We start from the raw sequence: 15,198 nt of genomic DNA on the forward strand, positions 1-15,198 counted from the left end.
TGAATTCCTTTGTTTTGTCACTTTGGAGGAAGAAAAAGAAATAATAAAATTAAATTAAAAATTTAAATTAAATTAAAAGCAACACAAAAATCAAATAGAGGAAGCTAGATCCTAGGTGTGTTTTGGTCTGGTTGTTTAAAGAAACTTGATAGAATGGAGAAAAAAGAAAAGGAAAAAAGGTAAGAAAAAGTTTAAAAAATTAAAAAATGTATACAATAAAATAGAATAAAATGAAATCAAGGAAATGAAATAGAATTTTAAAATTTACAAAAAAATAGAAACATAGTAAAAAGAATTTTAAAAGTTAAAAATAAATAAAAATAAAATTTTCTCTTTATCCAAGAAAAAGAAAAGGAGAAAAAAGAATTTAAACAAAAGCAAAAAAAAAAGAAAAGAAAAGGAATAGATGAACCTGTAAACAGAATGAACCCCAAATGAAGTTACATCCAGTTTCCCTGAGAACTCAAAGTTATGAAGCACTCTATAGTCCATGTGCTAAGCAGTGGTTCTCATGGGCGTGTGCTCGGAGGGGGCAGCTGGGCGGGGCTCGATGGAACAGCTCTATTCTCCACAAGGTGGTGCCGCTTAGCTTCTGGGGTGGATCAGTGTGGTGCTCCTGCACCTGTATCGCATGCACGGGAGAGGGGAAAATGACATTACCCAGCCTCCTAGTTTCTGGCCCAGGAACTCATGGGGTATACATAGGTCAACTGTTCATACCACTCAGTTTTTCGGAGTAGTTGTATTGACTTACATCCCCGTTTATTTGTGAGTGGCAGTTCCTCCACCTCCTCACTGGTAGTTAGCATGGCACTCTCTTGTTGCTGATCCCGCTGGGTATGTGGTGCTATCACATTATGGTCTTAATTAGCATTTCCCTAATGATTAATGAGATTAAGCATCTCTTCACATATTTATTGGCCATTTGGATAATTCCAGAGCAAAGAAAGAGCATGCATGCATATGTGAGTAGGGGAGGGGGAGAGAGAGAGGGGGCTAGAGAACCCCAAGCAGGCTCCATGCTGTCAGCACAGAGCCCAACTCAGGGCTCAATCCCACAGATCATGAGATTATGGCCTGAGCTGAAATCAAGTCAGATGTTCAACCAACTGAGTCACCCAGGTGCTCCTGGATAATTCTTTTGTCAAGTGGCTGTTCACATCTTTTGCCTATAATTCCTACTGGGTTGTATTTTTTATTTTTAGGAGTTCTTTCTATGTTCTCTAAAAAAAATGTCTTTGTCAGATGTACGTACTGAATAAAATAACTTCTCCTACACTATGGGTAGCACTTCACAGACCTCAGAACTCTACGTCATGACTCTCAAATCCAAATTTGAAAGCCAGATTCTCTCATCCCTACATTTAGTCAGGTTTCTCCAGTTTCCAAGGAGAACTTTCTCCTGAATGCCCTCTCGTCACTCCAGACTTGCTGTGCCTTAAAGCCGCTCTCTGTACTCTTCTTCTACCCCAATAACCACTCTCTTATCTCAGAGGAACAGAACTTCCAGTTTTTGCTTGACCTAAAACTCCTGGAATAAAAAAACTTTGAGTGTGTTTAACTTCTGAGAAATTTCCTTAAACCCTCTAGGTTTGCCATTTGAATATAGCAAAGCACATATCTACGGGTCTGTTGACAAGGTTAGTTCTGTTGTCTTTGTGGTGCTCCACACGTGACATACACCATATGTTTGTTGAAACACACCCCATCTATTGAAAGTATCCGAGATCTTCCTTTATCTTTGGTTATTCTGTATGTTGATAAGCTTGCTCTTATTACCCATGCTGCTTTATTTTCCTTTTGCAGACTTTCATAAGTCCTCATTATGGAATAAATTTGGTGTCAACATACATAATTGTGGTGCTCATGGGCATCTGGGCGTTCTTTGTTGCTGGAGGCAGCTGCCGAAGCCTGAAACTGTGCCTACTCTGCCAAGACAAGGACTTCCTCCTTTTCAACCAGCGTTCCAGATAACCTCTGCGAGCCAGCACCTGCCAAACAGTAAGCTGCGTCTTTAGAGGAAGCACAATTGTGCCTTTTTGTAAAAATTCCTTTTCCTGGTGGGATTTAGAAAAAACAGAGCCCCCTAGATAAAATATGACTTCATGCAACAGCTCTCTGGAAGGATACACCCGTGGATGTCCCTGTCCCGGCTACACATTAGAGTCGAATCCCCTGGGGAAGCTTAAAGAAAATTGTTATCTGGGCTCCACTCTCCACATATAATTGGTCTGGGCATTTGGTCATTTTTAAAAGCATTTCCCAGATGATGCTGATGTGCAGCCAGCTTGAGAATCATCAGTGTCTAAAAAGGAACTTTCTGAGAATACCATAAATGAATAAAAGTCTGATGTTTAGCCATCTCTCAACTCAGCTTGTGCTGAGCAGGTAAATCTCTGAATATCAAATCCTGCTTAGCCTTTGTCTTTTTAAGCTATGAAGTCACAAAACGCTACAAAGGGCTCTCACCCTTGTGAACTTGTCATGTTCTTTACTAGTACCTTTAAACTTATAAGAACATGGTAGGATGTGCTTCTAAATGCAATAGTAAATCGCACTGACTTACTATGATAATTTAGCCAAAGTAAGCTAGTGATTCACAAGCTGTGTTTTTTTCTATAGTTTTTACATTCTGGATTTTGCTTTTTGAGGTATTACATTGTTTGTGAGGGTAGATTCAGTTTCTTTACCTAAAAATCAATTATTTTCTGATTTCTGGGAAAGTATTAGAAACCAAGAATTTTGGTGCAACTTCTGTTAAGTCTTTTTGGGTTTAAGGCTTTTTGTGAGCTGTGCGGCTAGGCAGTGTTTACCCACTGAGTGCTAGTGGCCGGGCGAGTTGGGGTGCAGCCCATTGTTCTGTCGCTGAGCAGTTCTGCAGGTTGCGGAGTGGTGCACCCTGGGACAGGCTTCACTAGAGCTGGTGGGAGTTCACAAGCATGAAGGCAAACAAGCCCGTAGAATGATGTTGACGCTTTTAATTTGCTCCTGTGATACTACCGGCACTTTTTCCTTCCCACCAAGTGATGTAGTGGAAAATTGGAAGTTAAACTGACAAATCCGTGCTTTTACAAAATTCATATAGTCCTTAGAGCTAGCAAATGTCTCTTCTGGGTTTTAGTAGCAGATAGAACATTCCCTTTATAGGAATACCCAAGGTGTTCGTTCAGCTTCTAAGCAACCCTTTTGAATTCCTTTATAAAGAGGAACTGCCAGTGAATTGTGCCTTTACTAACTAGAAATTGTTCCCAGTTGATGGTTTTTAGGGAGCGGATGGTGTGAAGCGAAAATTCCCTACACATTCAAGTGATAAGCTCAATGGATCCCATATGTGCAGTAGAACACCCAAAAGAAATAGCAGCAGTGAGAGAGAGCTCACCAGTGCCGAGACAGATGGAAGGATTGGACAGTCCTGTGGTGGGGTAGAGTGATGAACATGTTTAAAATGAAACGTGTCCAGTATTTTGGACTAGCCACACATCATTCCAGGGGCCAAGCCTTTCACGGGAACTAGGTCTTTATCCGTGAAATCTCTCCCCATGTTAAATTACTGGAATTTCTCAATCTGGGGATTCAGGAGAAACAGGATTTCTAGCAAGGCTGTCAACAGACCCACAGCAATTAGAGTTCTTCCCTGAAGTGTACTTCCCAGCACTAGTCCCAGTGCTTCCCCTGCAGTTTGCAGTTTTCCACCTCTCTCCAAGGTTTTCCTTAGATGAAAAGAGCCACAGGCAGAGTCAAGGCCATAGAGACTGGGAAGTGAAATCTACTGTGTGGAGTTGAGGGAAACAGGGAGCCCACTGAACCGGGCTTTATTCCTTTAGGAATGTGGTGGTCTTTGACGAACAGAATACGAAGAATATATAGTCGGTTATTATTTTTGACTTACAAATCTCTTAAGTGGACAGTCTGTTAAAATATTTGATCTGTAAAGTATTGAAAAATCCAAGAATATTAATATTACTCATTCCCGCCCTCTGAGGATATCTTCTGTGCTGTAATAGCTTAATATTAAGTAAAGAAGCTGGGATGTGGTACAGTCTCATTTATAAAAACTTCTCAGGCCGGAGGAAAATTTTGATAGTAAGACTCTTTGTCTAAGGAAATTACTTAATAATATTTGATTCCATATGAGTAAGGGAACTTTGTAATCCTGATTTCTCTTAAAAAGTGAGCATTGCCATAGTCAGCTTAGGCACTGCTGTTATAAATAGCCCTGATTTGCCTGATGCCAGGGACACCCGAAAGGAGAGGAGAGGATAGCGTTCCTCTGTTGCTGTGTGTGTATACTGAGGTGCCTTTTTTTTTTTTTTAACATTTGTTATCTCTAATGAGCCTTCTGAGCCCTGGCAGTATTTGGAGAGGAGGAGGTGGTGGTGATATTTTATGTTCTCCACATAAAGCTTTCTCAATTTGGAAGGAAATGTGGGTATCGTTCAAGTTGACCTTGGAATATGAATATTGTTGCAGTGCTTGAATATTTTGCCATGTGATTAATAGAGACTGGTTTTATTGCTCTCTAATAAATTTTTATTTATTTTTTATTCATGTAAGTTAGTAGTTGTACCTGGAGAAGTTTTGTTACCTCACTCCTGGGACCGCCTGGCTGGTCCTGTCATAGTAGCAGCTTCTGTTAGAGCATCTAAAAAACATGGCTGAGAGGAAGAAATGATAACGGCAGATTGCCTAGAAAGTGGCTTTTGTTCTCAATGTTAGTTTTCTGTTTTAAATCACGTTTCAGTGTTTGCTGAGAGTGGTAGATTCACATAAAAAATATTAGGTGTTCTTATCCTTAGAGTTGGTGCAGTATAAGCAGCTGTGACAGAAGCTTCCTCTTACCTGCTACTCCTCCCACTTCGCAGTCACCGCCCAGTAGCCCCAAGACAGGGATTAGCAGTCGTCTTGGGCCTGAGGGCTCCAGGGACGCTGGGGAGGGGGCATCCCGTCTTGGGCGGCAGCAGCCTGCTCCCCAAGAAGAGCTCCTGGAAGGTGCTGGCTTCCATTAGCCAGCTGTTCCTTAGACCCTGCTGTTTCTGACTCCCGGTGGACAAAGTAGGTATCACAGCAAAACAGTTTTAAAGTGCTTTGCTTACAGCATTTTGTTTATGATTGCAATGTTTACAGTTCTCATTCAATAAAAGGCTTTACTTCTATTAGATTCTAGTGTTTAGAGAGGTGGGTACCGTGTGTAGCGTTTTATAGAAGTATGCAATATGTATCATTTTATATAAGTTACGCTTTTATGTCATGTATCCTTGTAATATCAGGCCTTGCATTCAGTACACAATGCAATAGAGTCTTTCCAGACCTGTATTTTTCAGTGAACAATAAAAATATTGTTTGACACAATTCTTTTTCCATGTTTCCTCTTCTTTGGGGGTAGTGAATCCTTCAGTATCTGTGTTACAGTTTTGTCTCTCATAAAACTTGGCTGTATATTCTGTTTAAGACTGGTCAGCTCTGAGACTTGTTAAAGAGAAATCTTTGTTAACCTTAAAATTCATAAGGCCTGTTTCATTTCTGTGTGTTTAGAAACAGTTTGGTGCAGAGAAGTTCTTTGAGGTGTCCTAAACCAAGTGGAAGATTATTCTTGAAGATCCTAGAAACTCACCTTGAAAAATCTCCTCTAAGTAATTTTTTTAAGTGTATTTATTTATTATGAGAGAGAAAGTGTGCAAGCATGAGCAGGGGAGGGACAGAGAGACAGCAAGAGATCGAGAATCCTCAGGTAAGCTCTGCACTGTCAGTGTGGAGCCCCATGTGGGGCTCGAACTCGCCAAACCGTGAGATCATGCCCTGAGCCCAATTTGGACACTCAACCTACTGAGCCCCCCAGGTGCCTCTCCTCTAAGTAATTGTAAAACAGTGAACTTATGAAACAGCATGTAATAGTGGCTAAACATGGGAATTAGTTGACAAGGAGAGTACAATTTAGTTCCCGGTGACCCTGAGCAGCCTATAGAGTCCTTTTGTGTTTTTCTTCCCTTGACGTGGGGAAAGTGCAGCTAAGGGGTTGAGCTTGGCTTTCACCGTGAGACAGGCTATGAAGAGAATTGTTATGGCCTGAAACTCAAACCATGTGATACCTGTTCACTCTGGTTTGAAATGAGGCTGCTTCAGGTTTATGTTGACTGTGTTCTTCAGTGAAATAACCTCAGGGACCAAGAGCTTTTTGGTCCTAATTTATAAGCCAGTGGAAGCGATTTGCATTCTTTAGGTAATAGCCCAGATTTATGTACAATTTTTTTGGCCCTTCCCCACTGAAACTGTAGACCTAGTTTAACTGCTGTTTGTTTGCTATTTAGTTGGAATAAAGATTTCCCTGTGACGAGCCTCAACACATGAGAAACCTCCAATGGGAAGAAGTACATATTTTATCTTGACCTCATTGAAAAAGCTGAATAGAAGGCGCCACTTAACTGGCTTATGGATTCAGTCTTAGTAAAAGATTTGGGGACTTGACACATTCTAAGGTGATCGTAACTATGAGCTCTGAGCAGGTCCTGGCTTTAAGCCTCAATAATAGAAGATACATGTTGCATAAGTGTGGATCACTGTAAATCCTTGTTCGACCTTGTATTAAACCATTCATTTTTCAGTGCTTGAGCAAAATCAGAGATGGAGTTTGTAGTGTTTAATCAGGGCCTGTCAATCTGTACTGGATACTTCAAAAAGATGGAAAAGAACAAGATGGTGGAGATCTTTGTCCTCTGGGAACATATATCTCACTGCACAGATGAGAACACATAAGTATTACTTTAAGGCAACTCAGAAATGTACTACCACTTAGGAAATAATATAGAATAGCTTGAGTGCATGATACTTGGAATTTTAGTGGTAGATGAAAGGCACCTGGGTAATGGATGTAGCTCTAGGGGAAAAGGTGGGGCTGAGGACTGAACCCTGGGGAACTCCAACTGAGAGGTTAGAAAGGGGAAGTGGAATTGTCCCCTGAAGAAGGAAGGAAAACCAGGAGAATGTGGTGGTCTGAGAGGGGAAAGTATACCACATACTGTTGAATAATGAATAAGATGAGTGAGAATTGATCATTACACATGGAGAGATGGAATTTCAGTGTATGGATGAACACCTAACTGGAGTGAATTATAAATATTGGGTGATAAGGACACAGATACAGCATATTGAGTACAATTATAATTATAGTAGAATGGGATGATAGCCTGAGGAGTGTGAGGGGGCAACAGAGGGTGTTTTTCCCCCCTGCGCCCCCATACTGTATCATTATAACAACATGTTTGTATGAAGATGGGAATTATTTAGTGGAAAGGGAAAAATTGTTGCAGAAGATGGGGAGGACAGTTGCCAAAGCAAAGTGCCTGAAGAAGGAGTAGAGTGAAATTTTTAGTATCAAATGCTTAGATAAGTCACAGTGTTTAAAATCAGTGACTTTAAGCTTTTTCTTTTTGCTTTATTTATTTATTTATTTATTTATTTATTTATTTATTTTTGAGAGAGAGAAAGACAAAGTGTGAGCAGGGAAGGGACAGAGAGAGGGAGACACAGAATCCGAAGCAGGCTCCAGGCTCTGAGCTGTCAGCGCAGAGCCTGACACGGGATTTAAACTCACCAACTGTGAGATCATGCCTGAGCTGAAGTTGGATGTTTAACTGACTGAGCCACCCAGGTGACCAAGCTTTTTCTTAAGAAACTAGAAAAAGAGGAGCAAACTAAAGTTAAAATAAGCAGAAGAAAGGAAATGAGTAGCAAAACAGTAGCAAAAATCAAATAACAGAAAAACAGTGGAGAACTTCAATAAAACAAAAGTCTGGGTTTTTTTCAAGTTTATTGTCAGATTGGTTTCCATATAACACCCAGTGCTCTTCCCCACAAGTGCCCTCTTCCATTATCACCCACTCCCTGCCCCCTCCCCCTCCCCCTCCCCATTCAACCCTCGGTTCATTTTCAGTATTCAATAGTCTCTCAGGTTTTGCATCCCTCTCTCTCCTCAACTCTCTTTTCCCCTTTGCCTCCCCCTGGTCCTCCATTAGGTTTCTCCTGTTAGCCCTATGAGTGCAAACGTATGGTATCTGTCCTTCTCTGCCTTATTTCACTTAGCGTGACACCCTCGAGGTCCACCCATTGTGCTACAAATGGTCATCATATTTCATTCTTTCTCATTGCCATGTAATACTCCATTGTATATATATATACCACATCTTCTTGATCCATTCATCAGGTGATGGACATTTAGGCTCTTTCCTAATGATTTGGCTATTGTTGATAGTGCTGCTATGAACATTGGGGTGCATGTGCCCCTGTGCATCAGCATTTCTGTATCCCTTGGATAAATCCCTAGCAGTGCTATTGCTGGGTCATAGAGGAGTTCAACTGATAGTTTTTTGAGGAGCCTCCACACTGTTTTCCAGAGCGGTTACACCAGTTTACATTCCCACCAACAGTGTAGGAGGGTGCCCGTCTCTCCACACCCTCGCCAGCATCTCTAGTCTCTTGATTTGTTCATTTTAGCCACTCTGACTGGTGTGAGGTGGTACCTTAGCATGGTTTTGATTTGTGTTTCCCTGATGATGAGTGATGCTGAGCATCGTTTCATGTGTCTGTTGGCCATCTGGATGTCCTCTTTGGAGAAGTGTCTGTTCAGGTCTTCTGCCCATTTCTTCACTGGATTATTCATTTTTCAGGTGTATGGAGTTTGGTGAGTTCCTTGTAGATTTTGGATACTAGCCCTTTATCTGATATGTCATTTGCAACTATATTTTCCCATTCTGCTGTTTGCCTATTAGTTTTCTTGATTGTTTCCTTTGCAGTGCAGAAGCTTTTTATCTTGATGAGGTCCCAATAGTTCATTTTTGCTTTCATTTCCCTTGCCTTTGGGGATGTGTCGAGTAGGAAATTGCTATGGTTGAGGTCAAGGAGGCTGTTTCCTACTTTCTCCTCAAGGGTTTTAATGGTTTCCTGTCTCACATTCAGGTCCTTCAGCCATTTTGAGTTTATTTTTGTGAACAGTATAAGAAAGTGGTCTAGTTCATTCTTCTGCATGTTGCTGTCCAGCTCTCCCAGCACCATCTATTAAAGAGGCTGTCTTTTTTCCATTGGATACTCGTTCCTGCTTTGTCAGAAATTAATTGGCCGTACATTTGTGGGCCAAGTTCTGGGTTCTCTATTCTATTCCATTGGTCTATGTGTCTGTTTTTGTGCCAATACCATACTGTCTTGATGATGACAACTTTGTAGTAGAGGCTAAAGTCTGGGATTGTGATGCCTCCTATTTTGGTTTTATTCTTCAATATAACTTTGGCTATTTGGGGTCTTTTGTGGTTCCATACGAATTTGAGGATAGCGTGTTCTAGCTTTGAAACGAACACTGGTGCAATTTTGATGGGGATTGCATTGAATTGCATAGATTGCTTTGAGTAGTAATGACCTTTTCACAATGTTTATTCTTCGATCCATGAGCATGGAATGTTTTTCCATTTCTTGGTGTCGTCTTTAATTTCTTTCATAAGTTTTCTATAGTTTTCATCATATAGGTCTTTTACATCCTTGGTTAGGTTTATTCCTAGGTATTTTATGGTTTTTCATGCAATTGTGAATGGGATCAGTTTCTTTTTTTTTTTAATATTTTTTAAAATTTATTTTTGATACAGAGACAGAGCATGAGAGGGGGAGGGGCAGAGAGACAAGGAGACACAGAACCGAAAGCAGGCTCCAGGCTCTGAACTAGCTGTCAGCACAGAGCCTGATGTGGGTCTTGAACTCTCGAACGTGAGATCTGACGTGAGCTGAAGCCGGAGGCTTAACCGACTGAGCCACCCATGCGCCCCTGGGATCAGTTTCTTGATTTCTCTTTCTGATGCTTCGTTATTGGTGTATAGGAAAAAAGTCTGTTTTCTTTTTTTGAGAAAATCAATAAAATTGATAAAGCTCTGGCCAGATTGATAAGGAAAAAAAGAGGGTACCAATTATAAATATCACCACAGATCCTACATGTATTAAATAAAGATGGAAAATTATAAACAACTTAATGCCAATAAATGAAAAACTTAGATGAAATGGACAAATACCTTTAAAAACTCAAGAAATGTAAAATCTGAATATCTCTTCAAAGTATGTTTTTTTGGGGCACCTGGGTGGCTCAGTCGGCTAAGCATCCGACTTTGGCTCAGGTCAGATCTCACGTTGGTGGGTTCGAGCCCCGCATCAGGCTCTGTGCTGACAGCTAGCTCAGAGCCTGGAGCCTGCTTCTGGTTCTGTGTCTCCTTCTCTCTCTGCCCCTCCCCCTCTCATGCTCTGTCTCTCTCTGTATCAAAAATGAATAAAACATTAAAAAAATTAAAAAAACAAAACAAAAAACAAAGTATGTTTTTTCTTCTTAACATGTCTTATAATTATTTATTAAACCTGGACATCATATATTGAGTAACAGGAACTGAAATAGGCCTTTAGTGTAAATTTTATGTTAATCTGAGCAAAAGTTGGACTGTATTTAATATTTGTTGCAGCTCTAAGTACCAGAGGCTTCAGATTCCTCTAGTGTCCTTGTTTTGGCTCCCTTCTTGACTTTGGACTTCTCTATGTTCCTTGTCAAAGAAAGTCTATGTCTTACAGCTCTTTTAGCTATAATCCACTATAGTTATACTGGAAACCTATTGGTGTGACAGTAAGACATAAGGGGAAGAAGGTGTCCTATAATCTTAAGATTAAATTTCAACTTTGTAGTGGGCCTGCATCCTTAGACCAAGTGTCTCTTAGCGTTTTACACCCATATGTCATAACCTGCCTGCCTAGGTCAGCTTGCCTTGTCTTCCCCCCCTGAAGACTATATAAAGAACAGTTCTTTGAATAAACTCTCTCTTTTTCGCCTGATCGGAGAACCGTGAGTTCTGTCTTTACTCTTTGCGTCTCCCTCTCCTGCCCGCTTTTTCTCTCCCTCCCTCAGGAGAAGGACCCGCGACGATTCTCTGCCCTGCCAGTCTGGGCAGACGAAACAGGTACCGCAGATCGCCGGGGACGAGCGGCCCATCGGTTAGGACAATTGGCGCCTCAACGCGGGGCTCAGTAAAGTAACGCCCTGAGGTCGGGTTACGACACCCATAGATAAGACAGGAAAGCCAAAGAGTGCTAGAGTGAGAGAAATGCCTTCCCCCAGGTAGGATAAGGCTCTTATTAGTCTTTTTCTGTGGAGAGTACGTCTTTGTTATGGAGAACACTGGGCATAAAACAGTATTTGCTCTTACCCTTTCCCTCCCTGAGCCATAGGGGATGGGCCATGTGATTCTGGTCATGTTCCTAGAGGTAAAACCTACAAAAATGTGAGGCTCTTAAGATTGTATGCTGGTCTTAGGAATTTCTCACTACTATGCTCCTCCACATGAGAATCCAGCAGTTTGTTAAAATTAGCATATAAGGGGCAGCTGGGTGGCTCAGTTAAGCATCGGCTTCGGCTCAGGTCATGATCTCACGGTTTGTGGGTTTGAGCCCCACATCGGGCTCTGTGCTGATGGCTAGCTCAGAGCCTGGAGCCTGCTTCAGATTCTGTATCTCCATCTCTCTCTGACCCTTCCCTGCTCGCACTGTCTCTCTCTGTCTCTCAAAAATAAATAGAACATTTAAAATAAATAAATAAATAAATAAATAAATAAATAAATAAATAAATAAATAAAATTAGCATGTAAGTGTCTCTATTTATGGCTCTAGTAGCTTCTGCCCTAGGTAAGCAAATCTCACTTATGACTGTGGATTCCCCTGTTGCCCCGGATTTCAGGGTGATGGCTTGTCCTGAGACTTAGTTCTCTGACAAGACCTTATTGATGTTTAATTTGTTGAGTGTTTTCTTGTTGTAAGGATGGAAGCGACAACTTCCAAGCTCTTAACATGTTGGAGCTAACCAGAAATCCCCTATCTCTATTATAGAAATTGAATTTGTAGTTTTCATGAGGGAAATTCCTAGAAGGCTTCATTGGAGAATTCTCCCAAACAGAAAAAGGAGAAGGAAAACATACCAATTCTACACAAACTGTTCTAGAAAATAGAAGAGATGGCACACTTTCCAGTTGATTCTATGAGCATTGCTGAGCATTATTTTGATAACAAAACCAAAGACATTATAAAGGAAAACAGAAATAAAAACAGAGCTCTAGATTAGCATCATGTATAAACATGTAAAATTCCTCAATACTATTTTGGCAAATTGAATCCAATAATATATAAAAGATAAAATGCATGTGACCAACTGGAGTTTATCCCAATAATACAAAATTTCTTTAACATACAAATCCCATTCAGTTCACCAAGTTCACAGACTAAAACAAACATATGATCATATCAATAGATAGAAAAGCTTTTGACAAGATCTAAACTCCCATTTTCTTATTAAGCAACTCTCAGCAAACTAGGAATAGAAAGGAATTTCTCTAACCTGAAAAGAAAACCAGTATCTAAGGCCATGCCTAATGATAAAGGACTGAATGCTCTCTCCACTACGACTGAAAACAAGGCATGAAAGTCCACTCTCGCCACTTTGATTGAATGTTGTACTGGAGGTCCTAGCCTGTACAAAAAGATAAGGAAAGGAAATAAGTCATGGGATCAAAAAGGAAGAAATAAAGGTCTCTATTTCCAGATAATATGAATTATTGGTGTAGAAAGTCCTAAGGAAGTTACAGAAAGGTGATTAGCTCTAATTAGTGAATTTAGTAGGGCCATTGTTTACAAGACCAACATAGAAAAAACTATCATGTTTCTCTATACAAGCAGCAAACAATTGGAAATTGAAATTGGTTGGCTGTCTAGAACTAGTTTGTTTCTCCAACTCTGTGGTGAAGGGCCATTTAAAAAAAACTTTCTAATTCATTGCAGATCAATACTTTTGTAAAATATAACAAAACTGAATTATTACAAAAAATGTGATAAAACATTCAAAATTCAAACTCAGAATTATTGTTAGAGACAGCAGATAGAAAATTACATTCAGTAAATAAACCAAAGCAAACATGGGGGAAAATATATGTTTTATTGACAAAGTGCTAATAGGCAGTTAATTTAGAATCAATATTATACTCAAGACATTTTGTTCTATAATCAGTGAACAAAATGTCATGAATGAAAAGGAAATTCTCCACATTAAATGCCTATTTAACACACGTTGAAACTTTTTTATGTGATAAACTTGTGTCCTGTTTGTTAATTTACTTAGTCTAAATTGGATTGATAACAATGCTACTTTCAAAGAATAAAGCATATTTAAAGTATTTCTGTGTTTATCCTACTAGTTACCAAAATACACCATAAATCTACAATAATGGGTAGAAGATTCTGGAGCAGGCCAATGTATATATGAAAATCTAGTATATAATAAAATTGTCATTTTAAACTAACGGGAAGAATTAGCTCTTCAATAAATGGGCTATTTGGTGATTTATTTTGTTATTTGGGGGGTGGGGGGGGCAATGGAAAGCCAGGTCCTTTATTTCTACTGTAAAACAAAGTCTAAACATTAAAAATTCAAATGCAAGAAGTAAAACTATAAAAGAGCTAGAAAAAGTTAGTACAGTCAATACCTGAATAATGTGGGAGTTAGTGGTGTTGACCCTTCCCCCCTAGTCTGCATGCAGTTGAAAAATCTATGCATGACTTTTGACTCCCTAAAAATTCAACGGCCACTAGCCTTACTGTTGACATTCGGAAGCCTTACTGATAACATAGTCAATTATCACATATTTTATATGTGATATATACTTAAATGAATGCTTATATCATATATAAAAATTTATATTTATATTTTATAACAGTATTATGTACTGTTTTCTTAAAGTAAGTTACAGAAAAGAAAATGTTATTCAAAAATTATAAGAGGAATTGCATTTATAGTACTATACTTTATTAACACTAAGTTTACATAATCGATTTACAAGATGAATTGTCTGTCAGTACCTACATCAATATTGTCTTAAATGATACAAAACATTGTAGATGTTGTATGTATTACTAATATTAGACATCAAAACTGAAAAGATAATGTGAAAAAGAAATTCATATTTATTTACAGGTATAAGGACTAAAGCATTGAGAATGAAGATTCAGCAATATGATTGCTCTATAGTGATCATATTTTTATGTAATCAATAAGATTGCTTCATAGTAGCATAGCCTACGTCCTAATGAGTTAATTGTTATCAGATTTTTGTGGCTTACAGCATTACAGACATATTCATAATACAGTATTGGAAATGTTGCTTTTTTTTTTTAAAAGCTTGTTTTGATAGGCTCATAGGCAGTTTCTCCCATTATAAGAAGCATACTGTACTTCTTGAAAGGAAAATTATAAAACAGAAAATGAATACATTATTTTTTGTTAAATATCACTCACCTTATGCCTATGTGAGGATAGGCTCTCCACTGTCTCACACAGTCCTTGTACAGTTACTAGATTTTCATGTGAAGACACATACATACACAGCATGTAAGTTTGCTGACTGTACAGCATGATTGATTATTACTATTAAGTGGAAGTGAATCATCATAAAGGTCTTCATCCTCATCATCTTCACACCAAGTGGGCTGAGGAGGATTAAGAGGAAGGATTGGTCTTGCTATCTCTCCGGGCTGGCAGAGGTGGCAGAGGTGAAGGAGGTCAAAGGGGAGGCAGGAGAGGCAGGCACACTTGGTGTAACTTTATGGAAATACCTCGTAATTTCTGACTTTTTGTATTTGCATTTCTCTAAAAATGTTTCTGTCCAGTATCAATTCTTTTTCCAACTATTTGTTTTAGTTCCAGTGCCTGTGTTGTAGAAGGGTCCCTGTTGTAGAAGTCAGAAGCAATCTTGAATAGTCAGAACCCTTCTGCCAGATTATCTCACATCAACTTGTTTTCTGGCTTCTCTGATTCCTTCTTCTGTGTCTCCTTCCTCATTATCTGGCACAACTTCCAAAGCATTCATTTCCATCAAGTTGTCTTCTTTTAATTCCTCTGTTGTGTCTTTTAGCTCTTAAATGTCTCCAAGATCCTTGAAAGTTTCACCCTGCACCTTTTTTGCCATACCCACAATCTCTGTGGCTGGCTCTGTTGTAGATCCTGTGAAGCCATGTAACATGTGAGCACAGCTCTCTCCAGCAGGAATTTATTGTTCCTGGCTTGGTGCTTTCATGGCTTTTTCTATAACAATGATGGCATCTTCGATGATGTGATCTTTTCAGATTTTCATGATGTTTTCCCTTTCA

General features: G+C 39.4%; 1 protein-coding gene across 8 annotated transcripts in view; it reads left to right on the plus strand.

Moving 5' to 3' along the window:
• Positions 1-15,198, plus strand: part of APH1B (aph-1 homolog B, gamma-secretase subunit) — an 83,148-nt gene that overhangs the window by 30,114 nt on the left and 37,836 nt on the right. For 4 of the 8 annotated variants that reach the window (XR_003913706.1, XM_029952906.1, XM_029952905.1 and 1 more), the window contains exon 7: positions 1,807-2,001. Coding sequence is in view for 7 of the 8 variants with exons in the window: in XM_029952906.1 (XP_029808766.1) it covers positions 1,807-1,974 (168 nt within the window). In the remaining variant the exon portion in view is untranslated. Of the gene's footprint in view, positions 1-1,806; positions 5,350-5,532; positions 5,635-15,198 lie in introns of those variants that run through there. The other 4 variants (XM_029952901.1, XM_029952902.1, XM_029952903.1 and 1 more) reach the window with 3 other exon arrangements.

Source organism: Suricata suricatta, chromosome 9 (genome assembly GCF_006229205.1).
Source record: "Suricata suricatta isolate VVHF042 chromosome 9, meerkat_22Aug2017_6uvM2_HiC, whole genome shotgun sequence".
NCBI lineage: Eukaryota > Metazoa > Chordata > Mammalia > Carnivora > Herpestidae > Suricata > Suricata suricatta.